The following is a 27,746-nucleotide window of genomic DNA, read 5'->3' as shown; positions in this document are numbered from 1 at the left end:
CACCTCCCATAACCACAATTTCTATGCTCTCTTTTTATTTTTATTTATTTTTAATTTTTTTAATGTTTACTTGTTTTTGAGAGGGAGAGAGAGAGACAGAGCACAGAGGGGCAGAGGGGAAAAGAATCACAGAATGCGAAGCATGTCCAGGCTCTGAGCTGTCAGCACTGAGCCCAATGCGGGGCTCCAACTCACAGACCGCGAGATCATGACCTGAGCCGAAGTCAGACACTTAACTGACTGAGTCACCCAGGAGCCCCTAAGATCACAGATTTATTTGGGTATAATTCACATAGCATAAAATTTACCCTGTTAAAGTCTATAATTCAGTGGGGTTTAGTATATTTACAGGGTTTTACAACCATCACCACTCTCCAATTTTAAAATGTATCTGTTACCTCAAAAAGAAATCCTATGCTCATTAGTAACCACCCCCCCTTGCTTCCTTCTCTCTCTAGCCTCTGGCAAATACTATTTTCTGTCTCTATGTATTTGCCTATTCTTGACATTTTATATAAATATATAAATTTTATATATATATAAGTCATATCACTTATGACTTATTGTGTCTGACTTCTTTCACTTAGCATGATTGCAGAGTTCATCCATGTTGTAGCATGCATTAGAATTTCATTCCTTTTTATGGCTGAATAATATTCTATTATATGGATATACCACTCTTTATCCATTAATCTATCGACCGTTTTGGGGTTGCTTCCATTTTTAGCTATTATAAACATTCAAGTGCAGGTCTTTGTATGAACATGTTTTCAGTTCTCTCGGACATATATTTAGCAGTGGAATTGCTGTGTCATATGGTAACTCTATGTTTAACATTTTTGGGGAACTGCCCAAATGTTCTCCAAAGTGTCTAAACCTTTAAAATCCCACCAGCCATGTACAAGGGTTTAAATTTCCCCACATCCTCACTAACACTTGTTATTGTCCTTTTTATTATATCCATTGTAGTGGTTGAGTAGTATCTTCTGGCTTTGATTTGTGTTTCCTTAGTGACTAATGATAGAGCATCTTTTGAATTGATGTAAGTGTATCGTCTCTGGAAAAGTCTATTCAAATCCTTTGCCTATTTCCTAATTGGCAAATTGCAATTATATTTTACTATATTACAAATTAGAAGTATTTTTAGGTGAATATATGTTATGCATATGTATATGTATATATTGGATTAAAAGCTTATTGTGCCAAATGTAGAAATGAATTGTTTTTAGAAATCGAGTTAAAGTTAGCAACTCTATATTTAATTTGAAAAATAGGACCACATTTATACCCTTGGGCATCCTACAGAAGTACTTTCTTACAAAATCCCTCTGTGATAACTCAAAGAACTTTAGGAGTTAAATAATAATAGTTCTACCTAACACTTACTGAGTACTTACCCCGAGCCAGGCATATGATGTATAAATGTAAACATATTATATAAACATCAATTGCATATTATATAAATTATATATAAATATAAACATGATGTAAATATATTTGTATTACTTATGTCTAATTAGGTTTATTTTTTTATTATTGACTTTAAGAGTTTTTTTATATATTCTGGATACAAATCTTTTACCAAATATATGATTTTAGATATTTCTTGCATTCTTTAGGTTGTCTTTCTCTTGTGTCCTTTGAATCACAATATTTTTTTTAAAATTTTTATGAAGTCCATTTATCTACTCTCTGCTTTAGTCACTTGTGCTTTTGATGTCATATCTAAGAAACCACTGTCTGATCCAGGGTCACAAAGAATGACTCCAGTTTTCTTATACATCTAGTTCTACCTTTAGTTCTGGAATCTATTTTGAGTTAATTTTTACATATGGTGTGATTTAGGAATGCAACTTTATTTTTTTGGCATGTGGGTTATCCAGTTTTAGCAGCACCATTTATTGAAAAGACTAGTCCTTTGGCATGCCAGGGTGGCTCGGTCGGTTAAGCCTCTGACTTTGGTTCAGGTCATGATCTAATGGTTTGTGAGGTCAGGCGCCATATCAGGCTCACTGCTGTCAGCGTGGAGCCCACTTCGGATCCTCTGTCCCCTTCTCTCTCTCAACAAATAAAATAAACATTTTAAAAAAAGAAAGACTATTCCTGGGCACCTGGGTGGTTCAGTAGGTTAAACTTCAGACTCTTGATTTCGTCTCAGGTCTTGATCTCACAATCGTGAGACTGGGCTCCAGGCTGGGCATGGAACCTGCTTAAGATTCTCTTTCTCTGGCCTTCCCTTGCTCACACACTCTCTCTCAGAAAAACGTAAAAAGAGAAGAAGAAAAGAAAAAAAAAAGAATATTCCTCTCCCATTTAATGGTCTTGGCACCCTCGTCAAAAATCTCTTGACCATGAATGCAAGGACTTATATCTCTGCTCTTCGATTGTATTGTTTTGTTCCGTATGCCTGTCTTAAATCAGTAATCTACTGTTTTAATTACTATAACTTTGTAGTAAGTTTTAAAATCAGGGCATGTCCTCCGACTTTATTCTTCTTCTAGATTGTTTTGGCAATACTAGGTTTATTGTGTACAGTCACCTTCTCAGTTTCTACAAATTTTTTGATAGGGATTTTATTGAATCTGTAGATCAAAATTGAAGAGTATTTTAATCTTACTAGTATTAAGTCTTCCAATCTAGTAACATGGATCTTTCAGTTTATTTAAATACTCTTTAATTTCTTAATGGTTATTTTTGAGGGAGACAGAGCATGGGCAGGGGAGAGGCAGAAAGAGAGGAGGACAGAGGATCCAAAGTGGGCTCTGCTCTGACTGCAGGGAGCCCAACGTGGGTCTCAAACTCACAAACCCACAAACCGTGAGATCATGACCTGAGCCAAAGTTGGACGCTTAACCAACTGAGTCACCCAGGTGCCCCAGATAGTCTTTAACTTCTTTCAGTGGTATTTTGTGGCTTTCAGTGTAAAACTCTTAGACTTCTACTTGAAGTACTTCATTCTTTTTGATGCTGTTGCAAATGGAATTGGTTTTGTATTCAGATTATTCATTCCTCGGCTTATATCATAGCAATATACTTGATTTTTTTATATTGATCTTGTATTCTGTAACCTTGCTGAATTTATTGTTCTAAAAGATGTTGGGGGGAGCGAATTATAGATTCCTTGAGATTATCTATATGAGATCATGTCATCTGCTAATACAGAAAGTTTTATTTCTTCCTTTCCATCTGAATGCCTTTTTATTCCTTGCCTAATTATTCTAGCTAGCATCTCTGGTGCAGTGTTGAAGTGGCAAGAGTGGATATCTTTGTCTTATTCCTAATCTTTGGGGGGAAGCTTTCAGTCTTTGACCATTAAGTGTGTTGTAAGTAGTGTGTTTTTTGCACATAGCCTTTATCAGGTTGAGGAAGTTTTCTTGTGTTCTTAATTTGTTGAGTGTTTTATCAGGGAAGGCTGTTGGACTTTGTTAAATGCTTTTCCAGTATCTGTTGAGATAATTGTGTGGGTTTTGTCCTTAACACTATTAATAAGGTCTTTTACATTGACTGATTTTCATGTTAAACAGACCTGTCATTCCTAGGATAAATTTCATTTGGTCATGGTATATAATACTTTTTACATGTGGATTCTGTTCACTGGTATTTTATTCATGCTTTTACATAAATATTCATAAGAGATCTTAGTCTGTAGTTTTCTTGTCTAGTTTTGGGATCACAGTAATACTGTCTCTATAGAATGAGTTGGAAAGTGTTGATTTCTCTTTTATTTTTTTGTGAAAGTTTGCAAAAGTTTGATGTTATTTTGTTTTTAAACATTTGGTACAATTCACCAATGATACATACTGTTTGGGGGCTTTTCTTTGTGGGAAGTTTTTTGATTGCTACTTCAGTCTCTTTACTCTTACAGGTCTATTCAGATTTTCTTTTTCTTGTTCAGTCAATGTTGTGTCTTTATAGGAATTTATTCCTTTCATCTAGGCTATTTAATTTGTTAGCATACAGTTGATAATAGCACTCCCTTAGGATCCTTTTTATTTATCTAAGGCTAGTACTGCTATTTCTCTTTCATATTTGATTTTATTTTTGAATGTTACCTCCAACCCATGGTGAACCTAGTTAAAGTTTTGTTAATTTTCGTGGTCTTTCAAAGAACTAATTTTAGTTTTATTAATTTTCTTTTTTCTTTTTTCCATTTGTTATTTCATTTACTTCCATGCTAGTGTTTATATTATTCCCTTCCTTCTATTTATTCTGCGTTTAGTTTTATTTTTTTAAATATAAGATTAGCTGTTGATTTAATATCTCTCTTCTCAACAAAAGCATTTATAGCTACAAAATTTCCTCAGACCACTGCTTTTGCTGCATTCATAGATTTTTGGCACATTATGTTTACCTTTTCATGTATCTTTTCCTAATTTCTTTGGTGATGTCTTTTTGACCCATTGATTATTAAGAAGTGTGTTGTTTGATTTCCACACATCTGTGAATTTCCCAAATTGTTCCTGTAACTGATTTCTATTTTCATTTCATTGTGGTTATAGAACATACTTTCTATTATTTCAGGGTTTTTTTGTAAAGGCTAGGGGCGCCTGGGTGGTTTGGCCGGTTAAGCATCCAGCTTCAGCTCAGGTCATGATCTCACTGTTTGTGAGTTCAAGCCCTGCATTGGGCTCTGTGCTGACAGCTCAAAGCCTGGAGCCTGCTTTGGGTTCGTATCTCCCTCTCTCTCTGCTCCTCCCCCGCTCATGCTCTGTCTCTCTCTCTCTCTCTCTCTCTCAAAAATATACATGAAAAAAATTAAAAACTTAAAAAAAATAATAAAGGCTTATTTTGGGGTGTAGCAGATTGTCTATCCTAGAGAATGTTCTGTGTGCTCATAAGAAAAATAAGTACTCTGCTTTTGTTGGGTGCAGCATTCTATAAATGTCTGTTAGATCTAATTGGTTTGTAGTTTTGATCAAGTCATCTGTTTCTGGGTTGACACTGGGCCTAATTCTATTCACTATTAAAAGTGGGGTGTTGAAGTCTCCAGCTTCAGTTGTTGTTGAACTATTTCATCTTTTAGTTCTATCAGTTTGGCATCATGTACTTAGAGGCTATATGAGGTGCATACATACTTATACTTACTTATGTCTTTCTGATTCACTTTTTATCATTAAAATATTCTTGTCTCTACTGACAGTTTTTGTTTTAAATTCTATTTTGTCTGATATCAGAGATCTGATATGCAGCTCTCTTTTGTTTGTGTGGTGTATTTTTTTTCATACCCTTTTTTTTTGTCTTTAAACCTAAAATATTTCTCTGATAGCATACAGTTGAATCATTTCTTTCCATTCTGGTAATCTCTATTTTCTGTTTGGAGCATTTAATTTATTTACCTTTAAAGTAATTATTGATGAGGGTAGAATTAAGTCTACGATGTGGTTTTCTTTATGTCTGACATATCTTTTTGTTCCTTTATTCCTTTATTGCTCACTGTTTTGGGTTAAATTAATATTCTTTACTATACAATTTTAATTCCCTTTTTCTTTTTGTATATATATTCTGTGAGTTGTTTTCTTAGTGGTTACACTGAGAAGTACAGTTAACATTTTGACTTAAAACAATGTAGTTTGGATTAGCTTCATTTAAGTAGTATGTAAAAACTTTAATACAGCTCTTTATCTTTTTGTCTCCTTTGTGCTACTATTATATAGATTCCATCTTTATACACTGTAAACTCATCAACACATTTTTGTAATTATTTCCTTAAGAAGTTGTCTTTCAAATCAAATGGAGAAGTTACAAAAAAAGTCTTTTTATATTTACCTATGTAGTTACTTTTTCTGCTGCTCTTTATTTCTTCATGTAGATTTGCGTTACTGTCAAATGACTTTTTGTTTCAACCTGAAGAACCTCCATTAGTTTTTCTTGAAGAGTGGATCTGCTAGTAGTGATCTCTATTATCATTTATTTGGGAATATGTTAATTGCTGCATATTGAATAGTTTTGCTGCATATTGAATGATAGGTAGAGTCTTTCAACACAAAATGTTGAAAACATATTCCTACTAACTTTTGACCTCCAAGTTTTCTGATGAGAAGTCTGTTGTTAGTCTTACTGAGAATCCTTTCTACATGATATGTTTTTCTGTTGCTATTTTCAAGATTCTTGTCTTTGGTTTCAGCGATTTGATTATGATATTCCTAGATCTGGAGCTTTTTGAGTTTATCCTGTTGGGGTTTGTTTAGCTTCTTGGATGTACAGATTAATGTTTTTCATCAAAATTGGGGACGTTAGGGCCATTATGTATTCAAATATTTTTTCTCCCTTTTCTCTCCTTCTGTGACTCCTATTATGCATATGATAGTACAGTTGGTGGTATCCCGTAGATCTCTGAGGCTCTGACATTTTTCTTCTTTTTTCTTTCTGTTCCTCAAACTAGATAATTCCAAAATACTTATCTTAGAAGTTCACTGACTCTTTCCCCTACTAGTTCAAATTTCTTGAGCACCTCTAGTTAATATTGTGCTTTTCAACTCCAGAATTTTTATTTTATTAATAATTTCTATTTTTCAATGACATTTTATTTTCTTATTTTTTAAATTTTTAAATGTTTATTTATTTTTAAGAGAGAGACAGAGACAGAGTACAAGCATGGGAGGGGAAGAGAGAGAGGGAGACACAGAACCTGAGGCAGTCTCCAGGCTCTGAGCTGTCGGCACAGAGCCCAATGCAGGGCTCGAACTCAGACCAGGAAATCATGACCTGAGCCGAAGTCAGACACTTAACCAACTGAGCCACACAGGTGCCCCCATTGACATTTTCTGTTTGCTGTAATTCTTACACTTTCTTTCTCTCTCTCTACATATATATATATACACATATATATATGTATATATGTATATGTGTGTATATATATATGTAACATATATATGTAATATATTTATTTTATATGTTGTATATGTATGTAATGTGTATATGTATATGTAATATATATGTATGTATATGTGTATATGTATGTTATATATACATATATTTATTTTATATGTGTATATATGTATCTTTATTTTATATATGTATATGTATGTCTTTATTATATATATATCTTTATAAACATATGTATATGTATATATGTATCTTTATAAACATATATGTATGTGTGTATATATATATATATTAAATCTAATGTCTATTCCTCAGGGATAGTTTCTCTTAACTTCGATTCCTGTGTAGAGTTATACTTTACTGTCTCCTTATATTTATCATAATTTTTGGTTGATAACTGGACATTTGAAATGATATAATGTGGCAGACCTGGAAATTAGATTCTCTATACCCACTCCGTATGATTTGTCATTTTTTGTTATTGTTACTATTTTAGTTGGTGACTTTCCTGAAGTAATTATATAAAGTCTATATTTTTTTGGTTTTTTGATCACTGAAATGTCTGTTTGGTTAGCTTAGTAGTCAACTAATGGTTGGACAGAAATTTCCTTAAATGCCTGGAACCAAGTTCTGCACCCTTTTCCAAGGGGCTCTGTGTGTGTTGGGACTTGTTTTCATTGCTTCAATATGCTTTTTATAACTCTGTCTTAGTTAGATTTTACTTTCTGTTTGCACAGAGGTCAACCAGAGATGAAAATTAGAGCCTTCTCTGCTCTTTCTTAGGCATACACACAGTCCTGCACATATGCATGGCCTTCTAGATTTCCAGGAATATGTGGGAGCTTTTCAGAGTATCCTGTAGACATATCATTTCCCAGTGTTGCCTTTTAATTTTTGGCCAGCCCCTTACTTTTCCTAACTCATATCATCATCTGAGTTGCCACTGATGGTTTTTGATAAATATCCTCAGGATACAGCTATTCACTTCTGGCTCTGAGTCACATCAAATAAAGATGAGCCCAGAGAATGAAACTTTACAGACTTTTCAGGGGCTGCTATATAGGTCATATAATGACCCTTCTCTGGATATAGGGCTTTGGAGGCACTCTGAACCCATTTTGCCCTATCTGGTGACTGCTAGCCTCATGGTTTTCAGTTACCATTGTTGTGAGTCTGTTTTTGAGGCTGCCATAGAGCTGGTAAGAGAGTGATGGGAACAGGACAGGTTAAAATTCCTCAAAGTTTGCAGTTTTTGCCAAGATTCAACTGTGTGTGTGTGTGTGTGTGTGTGTGTGTGTGTGTGTGCGCGCGCGTGTGTGTGTGCGCGTGCGCGTGTGCGGACGCGCGTGAGAGAGAGAGAGGGAGAGAGAATACATGCTTTTTGAATTGTTGCAACCCTTTGGCTAATTTTCATACTTATTAAAAAGTTGGTTTTGACCATTTTTGCCAGTGTGCTTGCCTTTATGGAAGAGCCGGTTTTCATTACTCCCCTGTTCCAAAAGTGCTTCCCCTTTACTCATTTGTTCTAAGGTTAAAATTTTCCATTTCCATCTTAAAAATTCCATTTGCTGATTCATATTTTTCTATTTGAAATGTTAAGTTTCATATTCCTTAAGTGTGTACATCTCCATACATAACACAGAATTATATACTAACATAGGGACATTTTCCATTAAGCTTTTTCATCATCTTTCTGTTATTCTTCTTCCCCACCAAACCACATGTTCACATGAATGTACATGAGCTTTTTCTGGCATATTTGGATTGACATTAGAATTGGAAATAGGGAAGCATCGTGTTTAAGTAAGATGAGCAGTGAATTATTGATGTGTAGCTATCAGCAACCTAAAAAACTTTTCTTTACATTTAAACTTATTACCCAAGATCCTTTTGCAAAGTTTTTCCTAATTAACTCTGCCTGTAGCATTTCAGTAATTCCCTCCACCCTTAAATATAAAGTGCAGTAATCAGATGGGCACATATGTTAATATACATAAAAAGCTGTGACCTTGGCCCAGTGATGGTGTTTCCCACATAACTTCCCAGTTTGGTGTCATCCATTAATTGTGAATAAGAAGCTAATATGAAGAAAATGCTTTGATGATCTTCTTTAGGTGCCTTCTTTAATAGAAATGCCAAGTGTTTAATACCCTCCTTTCAGCATATTCTTAAGGAAAGTCACAGTCAATGAACCAAGCAGCTTCACATTTACTTGGTTCCATGACGGCCTCTAACTTCAAAATTAAATCTGTAAATTTAGTGACTAAAAGCATAGGCTTAGGAGAAAAGCAGACCTGTATGCACAGATACACACACACACACACACACACACACACACACACAGAATATGCTTGTATACTCTTTGTGCTTAGCACATCCCTGGCATATAGTAAACATTAAATAAATGGTAGATACATATATTTCTAGATATAACTACACGAATACACACATACCTATAGCATCACAAATTATTAAATACCAGTATATGTATATTGATTGAGAAAAGACTCAAACAGATTCATACACTTGTTTTAGAATTAGTAAATGTAAAACGTTGGTTGATTAAAACTAAAACATCTAAATGAGATGTGTTTATATCAAATATCTCATAAAACAGATTATTGTAAATTTATTAACTTCTTCTAAACTTTAAAAATAAAGATTTTTTAGTGTACAGTATTTGAAACTATATTTTTCTTAATTTTATGCTAAGCATTTTCAGGTCAAGAACTGTAGGCTGCATTTCTCTGTATTTCCTATACTGTGTGTATGGCCTTCTATATAGCACACACTTGAGATATTTATTACATGAATGAGATCTTAATTAATTCATCTTTTTAGAAATTGTTTATAATCTGTTAATAAATTTAACACATGTTTTTAGGAGTGCTTTTTTAAAAATTTTTTTTAACGTTTATTTTTGAGACAGAGAGACAGAGCATGAACAGGGGAGGGGCAGAGAGAGAGGGAGACACAGAATCTGAAACAGGCTCCAGGCTCTGAGCTGCCAGCACAGAGCCCAACGTGGGGCTCAAACTTACGGAGCGTGAGATCAAGGAGTGCTTTTAAGTAGATCTCAAAAGTTTCTGTAATAGATTGTCTTGAAATATTAAGGACTACAACTGTTTGCACTTAGAATTGGTGCTCAGGAAATCCTGAAGATGTCGTTAAGCACCAAAAAGAGATTTAAATTTCATTCTCAAAAGACTTGTCTTCAGACCTTATGTTATTTTTAAGTAACAGGTGTTTTATGACTATTATGCATACTTAAGCAGAGAGTCATAAACCTGTACCTCACTCTAAAAGAAAACAATGGAAATTATTGCTTATTTCGACATTGGAGTCCCTACTAAGTGCCTTTTCAAGTTTAGAGAGGGTTTTTCCAAAGTAGTTTTACAGCAATACAGGTCTGTCTGTTTGAAGACCCTTTTATAACTTATTTTTCTATTTATGTTTATTTTTAAGTTCTTTAACATTTATGTAGTTATGTACTTTTGAAATTTTTTTACTACCTCTCACAACCCTATGGCTATGGAAAGACCTGGCTAGGTAAGTATCATCTACAGGTAGGTAAAACCAGGTAATAAATACAATACAGTTAAAAAGAATATTCATTTATCATAAGGGATATATTTCTATATATAATCTCTATGAATTTCTGCTTTAAACTATAGAGTTTAAAATTTATAACTGCTAAAACTGTGTTTATAAATTGTGAGTAATATGTTATTTGCAAATACTTGAATTTATTCTTGTTTAAATATATTGTTTGCATCTAGCTCTTAATAATTTTTTATTTACTCATAGCTTATGGTTTATTATAAGAATTTAAAGAAATGTATTATACTTTCAGGAGTAATTCATAACTTAGGGAACCTGGGTGGCTCAGTTAAGCATCCAACTCTTGATTTCAGCTCAGGTCATGATCTCACAGTTTGTGGGTTCCAGCCCCACATCAGGCTCTGTGCTGACAGCATGGAGCCTGCTTCAGATTCTTTCTCTCCCTCTCTCTCTCTGCCCCCTCCCTGCTCATGCACATGTGCACACTCTCTCTCTCTCAAAAGAAATTTAAAAAAAAAATTCATAAATAATTATTTTAGAATTTAATATGAGCACACACCCTGGTACTGTGTATTAGCAACTTAAAAATAGATAAACAGAAGAGTAACTTGTACAAGTATTAAAAGTAGCCCTTTTTCTGAAAAGGCCTACCAGACCAAAAACAATAAAATATCCAGTAAAACAGAAGCTCTCTGGGGCACCTGGGTGGCTCAGTCAGTTAAGCATCAGACTTCAGCTCAGGTCATGATCTCTTGGCTTGTGGGTTCAAGCCCCGCATCAGATCCTGTGCTGACAGCTCAGAACCTGGAGCCTGTTTCAGATTCTGTGTCTCCACCTCTCTCTGCCTCTGGTCCACTTGCGCGCTCTGTCTCAAAAATAAACAAGCATTTAAAAAAAATTAAAAAACAAAACAAAACAAAAACAGAAGCTCTCTTAGAGCAGGGATTGTTGTCTGTATTGTTCACTGCTATCTCCCCAGCCTGTCAGAATAGCTCAGGCACGGTAGGTACCTCATAATTGTTGCTCAATGAACAGATTCTATTTTTCAGTTCTGCTTGTTTTCCTGTTTTAAAGATCTCACTAATCCTTAAGAGGCTGTAGGGAAACTGAAGGAATGTTTGCCCTGACTCCTGGTTGCAGTTTGATCATGTGCTTATTGATAAAATGACGGAGTAGATGTTAAATTACTCAGATCTAGAGCTAGTCAGCATTTCAGTGAGACAAGAGGAAAACTAAGCAAGATAAGTAAAACTAATAGGAAAGGAAGAACAGGTTTACTTTTTCTTTTTTTTAAAGTTTTGCCGGTAACACTTTGTTTCAAGATTTGGCTTTATATTTTATGCTTCTTACCCATTCAGTTGCATACTTTATATGTGCAAAAAAGAAATGTGCATGTTTTATAAAGTAGATCATTGAAATAAAATACTAACTAAACTTTTAAGTATGTTAGAGTCACCTGGAAGGCTTGTTAAAACACAGATTGTTGGGCCCATCCCCAGAATAAATGATTTTAGTTGCTCTGGAATGGGGTCTAAGAATTTGCATTTTTAACAAATTTCCAGGTAATGTTGCTGCTGCTGGTCTGGAGAGCACACCATAAAAACCCTAATTTAAATCAATGATTCATAATTCTCTTTTTGCTATCCCTTCCAAGAAAGAAAAATTACACTGCCATTTTTTTTCACTAACAACAACAACAACAAAATCTGTACTCCAGTCTATAAAATAGCCTGCATCATTCTCTTGATTTTTTTAGGAGATAACCAATAAAAGGTTACATTTGAGCTCCTTCTCAAATGAAGCACTAATGATTCAGTGTAACAAAATGTGTGAACTACGATTTCTAACAGGAAAAGTTATAAGTGATACCAATCATCAAATAAAATGAGTGGCTTTATGTGTGAAGTCCAAAGGTCAAGTCATTCCTATTTGTCAAAGAAGTAGTAATTTCTAAATGGTAATTCAGAAGAAATGCTATATTGTTGTTGTTCTTTATTCAGTACCAGGAGGCTTTTCCGGTGTAGTGTTGTAGCAGTTAAACAAGCTTTTCCAATTTATGGATGATCACAAATAATATAGCTACACTATTATCCAACAAATTACTATTTTGAATTTACCTTGAAATTTGTGAATGTTATTTTTTTGGAATAGTTAACTGAGTACATGTTATGATAGAATTTTGAAAGCTCAAGGGTATACCACATAGCATCTGGTCCAGACCTGTTCATTTACAGCCATCCAGTCTGAGTGTTTTATGGTACATTTCAGCCTTGGAGGCCCAAACAGGACTGGTAACTAAACATGTTAATTCCTAGTTTGGTATTCTTTCCATTACCCTAGTTACTTTACCAGAAGATATTTAGAATTTAGTATTTTCAAATATTTGTTTGATAAAGTGTTTAAGGTTCACATATACTAACATTATATAGCAGGATAGGAACAGATAGTTTGTCTGGCACAGAGACAATAAACTTTGTGCAATTATTTACTTTTTTTAATCTCTGTTTTCTTAATTTATTATTATCCAGATAAGATCAGTTAAAAATAATAGGACCTTGGTTTCTTTTTTTATAAACATCTGTGGGGTATCTTACATAGTACTTACGAAAATAATCATAAGAGACCATATATCTTCCTACCACATGATGCTTGAAATGGGCTGTATGCTTTTTATTCCTCTCATGAAATAAAATACAGTCCCAGTGTCACTTAGTAAAGTAGTCATTGGAATATTCAGTAATGTATTTCTGTGCGATTTAGAATTTTTTGTTAAATTTGGTTTTCTACTAGCATTTTTTAATCTGCTCTTTTTTTCTATTTTAGTAATAAAGACCAAATATTCTGTAATTGACATCATTGAGGAGTGAGACTTTCTTAAATCTTATTTTACTTGTTAAATGGTTGCTGGGGGCAGTGGGTGGGCATAGCCATGGCAGGAAAGGGGGGCCCACCCAGAGGCTGATGCTCAAGGGCATGGCGGTTGGCAAGACATACCTACTCATGAGCTGTGCCACCGACGCCTTCCTGGAGGAGTTGTGCCCACCATCTGCAGTGCAGTCAGCTACAGGGTGGAGGGCAAGCACCCCATCCTGAGACTCTGTGATACAGCAGAACAGGAAGATAGTCATCAGACAGGAACACTATGGTCATCTGAGGCCTGTATCTTATGCAGTGCCTGATGTCTTCCTTATATGCTTCTCTGTGACCTTATTTCGAAATGTGAAAGAGGAGTGGGCATCAGAACTTAGGGAACACACACTAAATGTGCCTCGTTTAGTAGGAACTCAGACTGATCTTCAAGGTGAGCCCCAAAACTTTAACAAAACTGAATAATATGAAAGAAAATCTTGTTTATATATAGAACAAGGACAGAAACTAGCAAGAGACAGGGGCCACCATGTGGAAAGTTCAACTTTAACCCAGAAGGGGTTGAAGACAGTGTTTGATGAGGCTGTTGTAGCCATTATAATTCCAGAGAAAAACACTGTGCGAAAAAAAAAAAAAAGGATCAGGGTATATAAACTGCTGTTTGATTACATGAGAAGTTTCTTCATTGGCCAAGGAAACAGTTTCTTTCTTTCAGAAAGCATTTGAAATACTACAGCTGTACCCAGACTTCTTATAACTTCTTGTAAAAAAAAAAAAAAAAAAAAAAAGCATTTTACAGCTTGAGAGAAGAGGGTGGGGGAACCCTGTTGCCAATTCTACAAAATTAAGAATGTTTCCTCAATGTCCAAGAAGCAGAAAACAGCATTTGAAACACAATCTATTATAAATATTTCAGCTGGAAGGCACAGTCTCTCAGGGGTTTGCTAGTTTAAAAAGCTACAGACCCATCATGTTGTAACTACATAAAACCCAGTACATTTACACGTAAATGGAACTGCCTGGCTGAGACATACTCATTTCTGCACCGTCCTTATGGAGTCTGCAGAAAGAAGTATCTTCTCCCTTTGCTCCAGTTAATTGTTCTTGCATGTAAGTTGCTGTACCAGTATACCCAGAGTGATAAATCCAAGGCCAGCCACGTAGCCAGAGCTCACTTTAAGCATCTCCTGTATACGTGAGGAGAAAATATGTAAAATCAAAAAAGAACAATGTTTTATCATTTGAAACACAAGTGTAACCTGAATATATCTATATTAAAGCTTAATGCACTTTCTTAAAGAATGCCAAATGTGTAATAAAGTCGTAAGTGCATTTACCTTGAGCACTAAAACTGTACACATTTTAGTTGATGTGCCTTAAATTGTAACAAGGCTTCTGGCAAAAAAAAATAATAAACCTGAGATGTTACTTTTCGTTTCACTTTATGTTAATTGGTCATAATCCTGCCAATAACCATAAGGAGGACTTTTAATACATCTTTGGCTGAGGGGCGCCTGGGTGGCTCATTTGGTTAAGCATCTGACTTTGGTTCAGGCCATGATCTCATGGTTTGTAAGTTCAAGCCCTGCATTGGACTCTGCACTGACAGTACGGAGCCTGTTTGGGATTCTCTTTCTCTCCTTCTCTCTACCTTTCCCCAACTCGCTCTCACTCTCTCTCTCAAAATAAATAAAAACTTTTTAAAATAAGTCTTTGGCTGAGTACTAATGTGTCTGTGCTTGGGGTAAAACTCCATAAGGAAAGGACCATCAGAAATTAGCTACACAACAGAATGGGAACAATTCACATTCCTGACAGCCATAATGGCAAAACCTCCTAAAGTGTGGGGCATAGAGGAAAATTAGCAGGAAGCAGTGGGGGTTATTGAGCCCTAGACTAAAATCCTCATGAATCTGTTCTAACAAAACTTAAAATCAAACCTGAAAAGGGTCACACTATTCTCAATGACTACACACCAGTAAAAGATCCAATTCTCTTTAAGGGAATACAAGAAAATCCAGCATTCACCAAAGTAAAATTCACATGTATTAGTTCCCTAGGGCTGTAGTAACAAATTACCACAAACACAGTGTGGCTTAAAACAACGAAAGTTTATTCTTTTACTATTTCTAGAGGCCAGGAGTCTGAAATCAAGTTAAGCAAGGAGAAAGCGGAGGGAATGTGGTAGGATTCAGGTCCACGTTGTCTGCAGCCTGGCACAAAGAAGTTCCCGATGATTGTAGACCCAGCTGAAGCGGTCCTAAAGGAGAAAGTACTCAAGTTTATGAGTTTATTCAGCATAACTTTGCTTGTTGAATGACTTGGGACCATTATTAATATTGATTTTTAGATTATATTATAATTGAAGTTGCAAGAAACATCTGCTGCTCGGCAATACTGGTTAATGTTCCCTCCGTACACTGGTTTTGAGAGCCACTGAGAACTCTTCAGAGACAACTACAATAAAAATTTCTCAGAAGATAATACAAAGAGGAATTCACCTCAGTGTCTTACAACAGCCTGGCAGACCCTGCTTACCAAGAAATAGTCTCTGACGAGCACTGCTTTGAAGACTAAAAAAGGAATGTCAGGAAAAAAAATAAATAAAAGCTTACCCTGGCACTCCCATCATGACTGCACCCAAGTAGTTTGGCCAGTTTGAAAAGAAGGAACTCTGTTTCAAGTATGTGAATTACGGACAAAATGTGATCGAGTGAATTTTGTTTAAAAAAAAAAATCTCATTTCCCAGACCTGCCATTACCAACATGGGCACATGAACGAATTTTTTTTTTTTAATAATTTTTTGAAGTTTATTTATTTATTTTGAGAGAGAGAGTGAGAGTGAGAGTGGTGGAGGGGCAGAAAGAGAAGGAAGGAGAGAAAAAGGAAATGAGAGAGAATCCCGAGCAGGCTAGCTGCTGTCAGTGCAGAGCCAGATGTGGGGCTCGATCTCAGGAACCGTGAGATCATGACCTGAGCCGAAACAAGAGTCGAACGCTTAACCGACTGAGCCACCCAGGCGCCCCGTGAACGAATTTTTTAAACTTCTTTTGCAGAAATATTTCATAACTGCTCTGTCAGCTCAAAGATACTGCTGAGGGTGTTGTGTCGTTCCTACATGCTCAAGCACTGTGTGCAAAGCAGTGGTGCCTTATAGAAGACACTCGTCACAAGAATGGTCGAGAAAATTTCCTGTGACAAGACCTACCAAAATAAAGAGGAAAGTAGACACGGTGTTAAGTTAAAAGAAACCTCCTGATGGGATTGCGTCTCTCAACTTTTTTATGGAGCTTTACGCTACCCTAAAATAGTGAGATAATAACAAAGTGTAATTGGAGATGGGGGAGACAATTGATGCAGAATCCACTGCAAATTTTAAAAAGCAGAGAAGTTTATTGTGTATACAAAGATGCTCAGAAGAGAGTAAGTGATCCTCAGATGAGAAGATGACATACTGGATAAAAACACACACTGTAGCGTAAGCAGACTATATAGATTAGATAGCAGAATATAAGCCATGTGGCTTTAGTCCTGTACCTTCAGTACGATGAAGGAATGGCCGTAACTCCACTGCCAGGATGTGGACTGTTGGCATGTGCAGCACACGGATTCCTCACTATATAGCGGTTTTTCGCTTAAGTGTCAGTAATGGTATAATGGTGACATGCTCCAAAGACGGTTTCTTTGCTTTGAGGGATGTAGCCTCCCTAATGATGTTGGTGATGGAGTTTGGTGACGAGGCCATCGTTTCTACACCAGGAGATAAAATAATAGTGTTGAACACCGTACTGTAAGCTGGTAAGGCTCTAAAATGGGTAGAATTAAGTTGTCCATTTGCGGTGCCACGGCAGGTAGTAGTGAGTGATTCATCTGACACCATCAGGTTGTAGAACTGGGTCAATCTGCCAGGACTGCTGTAACAAAGTACCAATAAACTAAGGGCTTAAAAATTTTTTGCTCACAGTTCTAGAAATTGGAAGTCCAGAATCAAGTAGCCAGCTGGGTTGGTTTCTCCTGAGACCTCCCTCCTTGACTTGCAGACAGCTGCTTTCTCACTGTGTCCTCATATGTCCTTTTTCTCTGTGCATGCATGTTCCTGCTGTTTCTTCCTCTTTTTTATAAGGACAGCAGTCCTGTTGGATTAGGGCCCCACCCATATGACTTTATTTAACCTTAATTACCTCCATAAGGCCTTATCTCCAAGTACAGTCACATGGTAGTTAGGGCTCCAACCTATGAATTTGGGGGGCATACAGTTCAGTCCATAACAGGGTCAAAGAGGGTGACAAAGACTGGAGGGCTGTGTAACACTAGTGTTCTATAGGGGCACCTGAGTGGCTCAGCCGGTTGGGCATCAGACTCTTAATTTAGGCTCAGGTCATGATTTCCCAGTCATGGGATCAAGCCCCACATTGGACTCTGCACTGACAGCCAGAACCTGCTTGGAATTCTCTCTTTCTCACCCTCTCCCTCTCTGTCTCTGTCTCTCTCTCTCAAGATAAATAAACATTAAAAAAAAAAAAGTGTGCAATATTTGTGTAAGGAGGATAATCAGTGGATACTTTAACAGGCAAGTTGAAATGTAGGATCTTAGAGGTCTTTTGGACCCCTGTACCTCTGAAGAGGCTCTTATCAAATACCATAGTGGAGAATTCAGGAAAGGTTTTCTGGCTCTAGGTTGATGGATTCCAGATTGTCAGTAATCCACCCAAGGACCCATGCCTGATACGGGATTTTATAAATGATTCTCTTGCCTGAGCCAAATCGCTCCTGCCCTTCTTCCGAGCAGCCAGCTCTGGCTCCTGATAAATAAGCACACACCAACCTCATCCTTCCATAAGATTCACCCACGTTGTGCTATGTCGGTGCACCAGTGCCAGGGTGAGGAGCCCACTGTTTTCTGCAGCTGGAAATCAGGTGTCGTGAAAGAGCAGGCCTGCAGGTGACCCAGGTCTTGATTCTCTCTGCAGAGCCAGCCACTTACATGGTGCCACCCAGAACTGCGTCTGCTCTTTCCTGAGGTTTGGGGAACTCTGTCCCTCGTCCCTTCTTCTCTCTGCTGCTTCCTCGTGTGTTTGATTCCAGACAAAGACGTCCTATAAATGTATTTAGTTTTGGAGAAAAAAAAAAAAGTAACTCCTTATAGTTTACTTTAGACAAGCTACTAAAGTTCTCGGTACATAAAATCCCTGTTATAAAATTGAAATGAGAATTCATACCATCACAGGATTGTCTAAGAACATATGTAAGCAGCTAGAATTGTACCTAGACCGTGGCAGGCATGCAGAACATTTTTATTAGCTTTCTTCTTCTGTGACAGTGCCAGGTAGAAGAATAAAGGAGAAAAGGTTTGGAGAAGACAGAAGGAAGGAAGAGTTAAAAGTTTCACTTTTACAGGACGCCTGGGTGGCTCAGTCGGTTAAGCGTCTGGCCTCGGCTCAGGTCGTGATCTCACGGTCTGTGAGTTCGAGCCCTGCATGGGGCTCTGTGCTGACAGCTCGGAGCCTAGAGCTTGCTTTGGATTCTGTGTCTCCCTTTCTGTCTGCCCCTCCCCTGCTCTCTTTCTCTCTCTCTCTCTCAAAAGTAAATAAACATTAAAAAAAATTTTTTTAAGTTCCACTTTTACATAAATAGTTTGGCATCAGTACACTAAAAGTTATAAAAGATTTGTAAACTTGAAACCACATCCTGTGTAGCATATTGTTTATTACAGACTGTGCTAAGCAGTACAATAGGAATGGCATTTGTACCATTTGAATTAAATTATTTTTACTGCCCTTATACCATATAGTGACAGCAGGTAAGTCCACATTTATCCATTAAAATATCCTGGTTAATGTGTTAATAAATATTGTAAACTAAAAGGCACCACAAAGAGATTTGTAAACTGTTACGGAATCTCCTGCTTAAAACCCTTCTCTCTTCCCATGGCCTCTATTATGAGCATGAGCTCCTACAATGTGCATGATCTAGCCCCTACTTGTCCCTGTACCCTCTTTCCCCCACCTGGCTAGTTAGGCTCTTGCCGCTAATTCAGGCTCCCACCATATTGAATATTTTGGGTTTCTCTTCCCTGGACTCACACAAGCAATACAGTCTGCCCAAGACATGCTTTCTGTCTCTTCACCTGGTTAATTCCTGATTATCCTTTATTCTCCTGGAGAGCCAAAATGAGGTAGCCCTTCTAGAAAGGGTCCTATTTATTATTATATATTTAGCCCCTAGCCTAGTAGCAGGTGCATTAGGATTTCAGTAAACACTTGTTAAGTGAATGAATCAGTATGTAACCTAAATGCACAAAGGATTGTAATGATAATTTTCCATTACTTATATAGTTGTATAACCTGTTAATTTTCAGATGCCATTTAAGTAGGAAAAGGAGTCGTTTCTTCTTTAGTGTACATATTATGTTCTGTGTTACACAATGCATGACATATAACATGGATTGAGATCTGCCTCATCCCTATAACTGCTCTAAGGGATTTGTTAAGTTTCTGTGCAAGCCATTCATTTTTATTGGGTTTTTTAAAAATAAAAAGATCGAATACAGTGACTACCGTACAGTATAGGAAAGAGTATTCTTGTAGAAAGACTTTTCTTCTTAAATTTGTATCTGGTGAAAATAACTTTATTAAGAGTATTTTTAAAGTAATCAAAAGACTTAGTTTGATATAAAATACCAAAAAAGCATGTGTTCACGGGAAAATATATTTTTAAAAGAGACATTAACAGTGATCAAGTGATCACAATGAAGTTATGTAATCAGGCTGTTTCATTACGTTTTGTTGTTTGTAAAATTGTTGACGTTCTGAGGAATTTTTTTTCAGTTACATCTGCTTAGCACAGAGCATGGGATCCAAAGGGAGTATAAGACAATTCTAAGAGAGTGAATGGTGTGTGAGCCTTCTTTTTATTTGCTTCACAAGTAATTCACTTAAAAAAAATTAACATCTGCTATTTTGAAGCTAATCTTAGTGTATTGAATGCTCTTAACCATTTCTCAATCCCGCAGTCTTTTATCTTGCTTCTCCTGCTGTGTTCCCACCACCCCTGATCCCATTAGCAAACCTTGAGACAGCCTCAGACTTACCAAAGTACTGCTTTGGTTTCAGCTGCTCTTCTGCAAGAGGAAGTGAATGTTGGGGGTTTTCTCTGTGGTACAGTTGTGATAAAGCTGTGGTGGTCTTATCTCTCTCGTAGGTAGTGGCTCTTTATGACTACACAGCAAATCGATCAGATGAACTAAGCATCCATCGCGGAGACATTATCCGAGTGTTTTTCAAAGATAATGAGGACTGGTGGTATGGCAGCAGAGGAAAGGGACAGGAGGGTTATTTCCCAGCTAATCATGTGGCTAGTGAAAGTAAGTTTTATGCTCCCTTCCTGGCTTACTAATATGGTATAACTGATAGTCCAAGATTTTATCATCTGCTACCCTTTACTCTCTCTGTAACTTTTGCATACGTTTACCAATGGGTATTGCTTTTCATTCTCTTGATGCAAAAAATAAAAATAAAAAGGTGGCACTGATGCACTAGAAAGCTACTACATTCCGAGATTGGAATATTTCCTTCATGGACTTAGCCCAGGGGACCTGCCTCTCTAGCTACCAACATTCTTCAGCCCTACGTGCTGGCCACCTGCTTCATACACTCATGTCGGCTCATCTCTTGCCGCAGCGACTTCTCAGTTGACAGGCCCTGTGAGAACCAGTCTCTTTTTTACTCTGTATACCTCAGTCCTGGCTGGTACCTGCTAGAACAGAACCACATCAGGTTGTTTCATTCTCGGGTGAATTAAATCCCCATTTGTGAGAGGCAAAGGAAATGAGCTGGAGAAGAAGTTCTAAATAGGAGTTTGTGAGAGCTGTAGATGTCCTAGCAGGCATTGGAGAGGTACAAATAGAACTAATACAGAGAGCCTGAAGATAAAACAGTTTAAAGACTGAAGAAAGGAGAGAAGTGGGAGCAGTGCTTCTTGAGAAGAATGCTTCTTATCAGCAGTTCACTGGATGGGTTGGTGCAAAAGCACAATACTCAGGGGTCAGGGAAACTGACTTTTAATCCTTGCTTGACAGCTAATATCAATATGCCTCAGTTTCCTCCTATAAAATGAGGAAGTTCAGCTCCGTCACCTGTAAGCCTCCTTCCAGAAACACTAAAATTGTATAGTTCTGGTTTAAAATGTAGTACAGGCAGCCTTGAGAGCACACTTTTTTGAATCATTACTGTTAAGTCCTTTGTTTCTGCAAAAAAGAAAATATTATAAGTAACAGTTTGACTTTCAGGCTAGTCTGCAAAACCCCATTTAACCCAAACTGGCTGAACAAAATACTGTTGATTCCTAATGTAAGTTCTGAATTTTGAGAGCAAAAGAGACGAAGGAAAAGAGGAAGAATCGTTTCTTCCATGAGAACTGGGTGCTAGGCTAGGCGCAGATGAATTTACTTCTCTTTCACCCCCTCTCATTACCGTGTCTGCACCCTGGTACTTCCCAGGGCCCCCTTCCCCAGTCTCCAGAGCTCCTGGTCTCTGCAGCTCTTTCCCTCAGCTAATCTGCTGCTTTCAGCAAAGTCCTCCCCTCAAAAGTGCGAAGTGTCTCAAAAATTACCCACTTCTCTCCCTCATAACAAATTCTTAATTTCCTCCATGCCACTGTTGTAATTCTTCTCTGAGCAATAAATGATTGATAGGTCTTAAAAATGCTTTTAATATTCAAAAGAGGATGCACAGTGGAGAAAAATTAAGAGTGCGGAAAGAAGAAATTTCGGGACAGGTTAATTCCCAGTCACTTTCATAAGCTCAGTACTTGTAACTTGCAGATTGGTTCAGATGTCCCAGTTCTTCCTTCCCTTTCCCAGTGATGGCTTTCCCTCTAGATCAACAGCCCCAGTTTGGCAGGAGTAACTCCCATTTTCAAGTCAAGAGAGCTGCCGGCCCAATGACAGTCACTCTGCAGTATGTCTGTAATTTTAACGAGGTATTATAATCCACTGTTTCTTCTAGACAAAGTGGAAACATTCAAACTATTTTTTTTTTACTTGACAGTATAAAAAGATGGTGTATTTATTTCCATGCAGGATGGTATTAGATGTTTTAACTTTAGAGTAGTTATTTTGTTTAGAACAGTTAGTTTGTAGAAATAACCTCTTAGGCTTATGAATCTTGAGAGGCTATAGGTATGTGATCTACAGTGGGTTAAAAATCCATGAAAATTGGTTTCTGTTCCATAATAACCAAAGTGAGACTTCTGAAGCATACTGCAGTGGTGGTTGATGGCTGCATGCAGAAATTAATTCCATGTTCCAAGGAGTGACCATCCTTCGACTGCCATAATTCCTTATTGTATCCCAGGGTAATTGGTATTTGCTTTTGGCCTCAGTCACTGCTTCTTGAAAAAGCCTTTTATACAGAACACACAAAAAATTCTCAGAAAACCCGAGAATATAATGATTGAATTCTCCATCAGGGGTTATCTTCTTTTCCCCTTTATCCTACTTTATACCTGAATTTAACAAACTGAGCACCTGCTCAGTTTTAACACTAGAGAATAAAGACCATCAGCGGCATATCCCACTCTAAAAATAGTAGGAGAAATTGTCCTTTATCTTCATCTGAAGCCCAATATGCAAAGCAAATGCTCTAAGGGAGTGTATATATGTGAACAGACTCTGTACCAACCGTTCAGTTGAAAGCCATGTCCTCTAGGAGAACACAATAGAAGTACCCCATTATTATAAAGAACTTACTCCTTTTGTATCTTAAGCCACTGGAAAGAAAAACATGAACAGCTTCACTTAATGACATCTAACATCCTTTCCAATGAGAGATAAAGAAGCCTAATAATAAAATCAGCCCATACACAAAGCCAATTAATATATCTTATAATTTAAGGATTTCAATCAGGTATATTTTACCAATGTCTGTCAATTCAGAGTTGCCCAGGATTTTCATTTAACTGAAACATGTTTTCTGTTTAGTCGTTTAAAATTCCCACATTGATCCTGAGAAACTTAACAGAAGACCGTGAGGGAGGGGAAGGAAAAAAAAGAGAGAGGGAGGGAGCTAAACCATAAGAGACTCTTAAAAACTGAGAACAAACTGAGGGTTGATGGGGGATGGGAGAGAGGGGAGGGTGGGTGATAGGTATTGAAGAGGGCACCTGTTGGGATGAGCACTGGGTATTGTATAGAAAACAACTTGACAATAAATTTCCAAATAAATAAATAAATAAATAAATAAATAAATAAATAAATAATAAAATTCCCACATAAGCTTTTCAGAGTCAACACTGTATGTAAATAGATTATATAAATTATAATCTTAGACTATCAGAACCTTAGACTCAGACTGTGAACAGATTCAATATTGTATATAGCCCTAGCCCCATGCTCATTTATTTCATACCGTCTTCCCAAATTAGTCTTTCTCCTTACCTCTGCCTGCAAAATCCTACCTATTCTTCAGAGTCTGACATACCTACCACTTCTTGGGTTGAGCATTTGCCATCCACATCAGAACTTGTCTTTATTGTCTCTCTTTTGAATAATGATATATTCTGTTTTATGTTACAATGGTGAACACGTCTGTCCCTGACCAGATTGTAGGCTCCTTGAGAGCAAAGGCTGTCTTTTGATCCTCTTCCAACTCCTCTACCAGTACCTAGCAGGTAACCTTGCCTGTAGCAGGTTCCTGGTAAATGTGAGTTGAGAGAAAATGAGATAAGCATCTGCATGACCACATAAGAAGTGAAAATGACACCTTCTATGTTTTTCAAATCCTGCTGATCAAAACTTTCCAATCATAAATTATGTTCTTTTGATAACTACTGTGTGCAACTATGAATTGACTATAATATTAAGTTCCAGGTAGCTTATTGGCTTATTGTTACACCAAGGAAGTGACTATCAATACCTTTAGTTTTATATCTGCCCCCCCCTTCACTGTTTCCCCCACCCCTGGCGTCAGTGCTCCTCAATTTGTGACATGAATTCCTCGTTCAATTCCAGCACTGTATCAAGAGCTGCCTCCAGAGATAAAGGAGCGATCCCCTCCTTTAACCACAAAGGAGAAAACCAAACTGGAAAAACCTTCTTCAGCTCTTCAAAAGGTAAATGTTTTCAAGAATATGGATTGCATATGAACTGTAATTTTTGCTCTCTGGATAAAATACAGCTTTATTTTTCATGCTTATATACTTCATTGCTTTCATTATGGTTTCTTTTAATATTGGCACCTACGTTATGAAATATATAAGGCAAATATTATTATCATTATTATCATAATATTAGTAGCCATAATAGCCATTTTCCAGATAAGGAAACTGAGGAGGCTCAGAGGGATGAAAATAGACCCCAGGTCACAGCCCAGGTGGTGGGGCAAGGACCCCAAGTGGAACCTGTGACTTTAAGTGTGATGCTGTTTCTGTGTTGATGCTGTGCTGACCCTGTCACCCACCTGCCTGAGGGTACACAGTTAGGCTAGAGGTCTTAGAGCCCACAGAATAAACATGTTCTATTTTCCTGGAGCATTCCTTTGACTTGCTAGGAATTCAGAATGTTTTAAGCTAAAAAGAAAATGGATAGGGGCACCTGGGTGGCTCAGTCGGTTGAGTGACCGACTTCGGCTCAGGTCATGATCTCACGGTTTGTGAGTTCGAGCCCCACATCGGGCTCTGTGCTGACAGCTCAGAGCCTGGAACCCGCTTCAGATTCTGTGTCTCCCTCTCTCTCTGTCCCTCCCCTGCTCATGCTCTGTCTCTGTCTCAGAAATAAATAAATATTAAAAAAAAATTTAAAAATTTAAAAAAAGAAAAAAAGAAAATGGATATATTAGAGAAATGTCATGTTTTTTAGCCTGTGCCATCTGATCCCCCGGGGATATCAGTCTGTTCTTTTGATGTTAGTATTACTTCGATAGAAAAGTTTAATAAGCAGTGTACCATCATATATATTACTTATTAAACCTAAAACTTTATTTCTTGACTCCTTAAACTGACATATATTTTTTGTACAAATACCATGTCATGATAGGGTTGTTGTTGTTTTTTCCTGATAGAGTTTTTTGACAGTTGAACCTGTCCATGTGTCATTTAGTCATTCAGCCTGTGTTTATTGAGTGCTTATTTCCATGCTGGGCATTCTTTTCGTCCTCATGGAAACAGGATTGAGTAGGCAAAGCATATGCCCGTCAGGAGCCTGCAGGCTGGTGGGTGAGACACCAGCGGACTAAGGCAATTCCAGCGGACAATGGTGGGAACTATCATGAAGCTATGTGCACAGTGCCTTGGGAACACACAGGAAGAAACCCTCTGAATGTGCCCTGGGAGTCCAGGAAGAGTTCTCAGACAGGATCATTCTTGAGCTGAGGCTTATACGATGAAAAAGTATATGCTAGTTAGATGATCTTAGAAAAAACATCTAGCAGAGGGAACAACTTGAGAAAACTGTGGTACGGTATGGTTATGTTTGAGGAACATGGGGTCTGATGGGGAGAAGGAGAGGAGAAATGCAAGAGCCAGGCCACGGAGAGCTTAGTGTGCCTGCTAAGATGCTTACATTGTAAATGCATCAGACAGAGGGGATCCCCTTAGAGGAGGTAATCCAGGGAGTGACATGGACAGATTTGTCTGTTAAAAATACATTCTAGTGGCAACACAGTGGTTGGATCAGAGTTACCTAAGACCTGGGTCAGGGAAATTCATTAGGAAACCACTGAAACAAAATATAAAAGCCTGAACTAGTGGGGAAACAAGGGAGGATGTAAGGTATCATTGATAGGATTTTTTGATTGAATATGATTAGGGAAGTTGGAAATCTAGGATTGTGCTAAGGCCCTGGCTTATTATACAACTGATTGGAGGGTAGTACCACGGAAATAATAAAAGAATGAGGAATAGTTGGGGGCGTAGAGACTGACAGTGGTAACGAGGAGCCTGTGATGAGTTCAGTTTTAGAGATCTTGATTTGTTAGTGGTGTCTGTAGTGCTCCCAGGTGGAAATAGTCCCTAGGAAGTCAGACATGCAGGATTGGAATTTGAGAGAAGGTAGGGGTTCAGATCACGTGGGGAGGAGTTAGTGTATGCATTGTATTCTATCAGAAGAGTAGAAGCTTGTAATGAAGGAGAAAGCCCGGGGGGGGGGGGGGGGAAGGGTGGCGGGGGGGGGGGGGGGATGTTGTAGAGTTTTGAGAGAAAAGCCAGGGACAGAATCCCAAGTGAACACTGGTATTTAAGGGAGAATCTGAGAAAGAGGAGACATTAAGAAAGAATAATCGAGTGGAAGGAAGGAACCAGAAAAAAAGAAGTGCCCTGGAAACCAGGAGAGAAGAAAGGTTCAAGGAGGGTATGGTCAGCAATGTCAGAAACAGCCAGTCAGTTCGGCAGTGGAAGCATTTGGTAATCCGGAAGCCCTGGCACCTGTGCAGAAGTATCAGTGATTGACAACTAGTATGGCCGGGATTGAAGAGTAGAATGGGGCCTCAGCAAGGGAACTCATAGAGGTCATTCCCAGAGCTTCACCTGAAAGGAAAAAAAGATTCCCACTGTGTCTGGAGGGCGACACGCTTCCACAAGTGACTGTGTAAATACTGGAGTGACGTGTCAAACTATATACTAAGGAGACAAAAGCAATGGGCAGGTTTAAGTCGCAAATAGATAAAGAAAGCACACATAGATCTTGGAGGAAGCAGGAGGTTTTTATCAGAAAGACGGGTTGATAGATTAGCCTTGGCTTAGAGCAGTGGTTCTCAACCTAAGGTGATTTGGCCTCCCGGGAGGCATTTGGCAGGCGTTTGGTCTGGAAATATTTTTACAAATACATGCATAGAGGGGGGTACTGTTGTCATAGATACTGCTAAACATCTAGAATGTACAGGACAACTCCCCCACCACCAAAGGATCATCTGGCCAAAAATATCAGCAAGGCTGAACTTAGAGCAGTGCCCCTCTGAGACAGGTAAATGTCAGTGAAGATACAAATAAGTTGGTAGGGTGGAAGTCTAGAAATTAAGGTTGGCATTATGTTCTCCACCACAGAAAAGAGGTCCACTTCAAAAGTGAGGGCCAAAGGAGTTAGGAAGAATAGTGACCCTTAGAATGCCTGTAAAGAGAGCAGGCACGAGAGCTCATCTGAGACATCTAGAGAGGTTCCTGAGTGGTGCTGAGAGCTGCTGTTTGTGTCCTCTGAAAAGGTAGGTGGCCTAATTCTGTGTAGTTGGATTTTTTCCTTCAGTTGTGTTCAGCATGCGGGCCATAGCAGTGGAGGAGGCATATTTGGTTCGATACGTAACCAGGGCAGTTGTGATAAAGCACGAGAGGATAAGAGACTTGATAGTGTTGTTAAGAGCGTCACCAGAGTGACAGACACACCGTGGGGGATCTGCCAGATTGAAAAGGATGTGGAATCAGGAGAAGACTGGCCCACTTAGGAAGCAGGGTTCTCTGCAAGGTTGCGGTAAGCCATGCCTGCCCACGTGGAGGCAGAGTGTCAGAC

At 37.9% G+C, this 27,746-nt stretch overlaps 1 protein-coding gene and 1 pseudogene across 11 annotated transcripts in view; both read left to right on the top strand.

Annotated features, from left to right (window-relative positions):
* Positions 1 to 27,746, top strand: part of AHI1 (Abelson helper integration site 1) — a 223,593-nt gene that overhangs the window by 139,139 nt on the left and 56,708 nt on the right. For 9 of the 11 annotated variants that reach the window (XR_013555777.2, XM_078447348.2, XM_078447345.2 and 6 more), the window contains 2 exons: positions 20,456 to 20,618; positions 24,264 to 24,364. Coding sequence is in view for 8 of the 11 variants with exons in the window: in XM_078447348.2 (XP_078303474.2) it covers positions 20,456 to 20,618; positions 24,264 to 24,364 (264 nt within the window). In the remaining 3 variants the exon portion in view is untranslated. The remainder of the gene's footprint in view (positions 1 to 20,455; positions 20,619 to 24,263; positions 24,365 to 27,746) is intronic. The other 2 variants (XR_013555779.2, XR_013555778.2) reach the window with 1 other exon arrangement.
* Positions 7,127 to 20,449, top strand: LOC132667670 (rho-related GTP-binding protein RhoQ pseudogene; annotated as a pseudogene).

This window comes from Panthera onca, chromosome B2 (genome assembly GCF_046562875.1).
Source record: "Panthera onca isolate mPanOnc1 chromosome B2, mPanOnc1 haplotype 2, whole genome shotgun sequence".
In the NCBI taxonomy this organism is placed as follows: domain Eukaryota; kingdom Metazoa; phylum Chordata; class Mammalia; order Carnivora; family Felidae; genus Panthera; species Panthera onca.
This window is presented reverse-complemented; position numbering and strand designations above follow the sequence as displayed.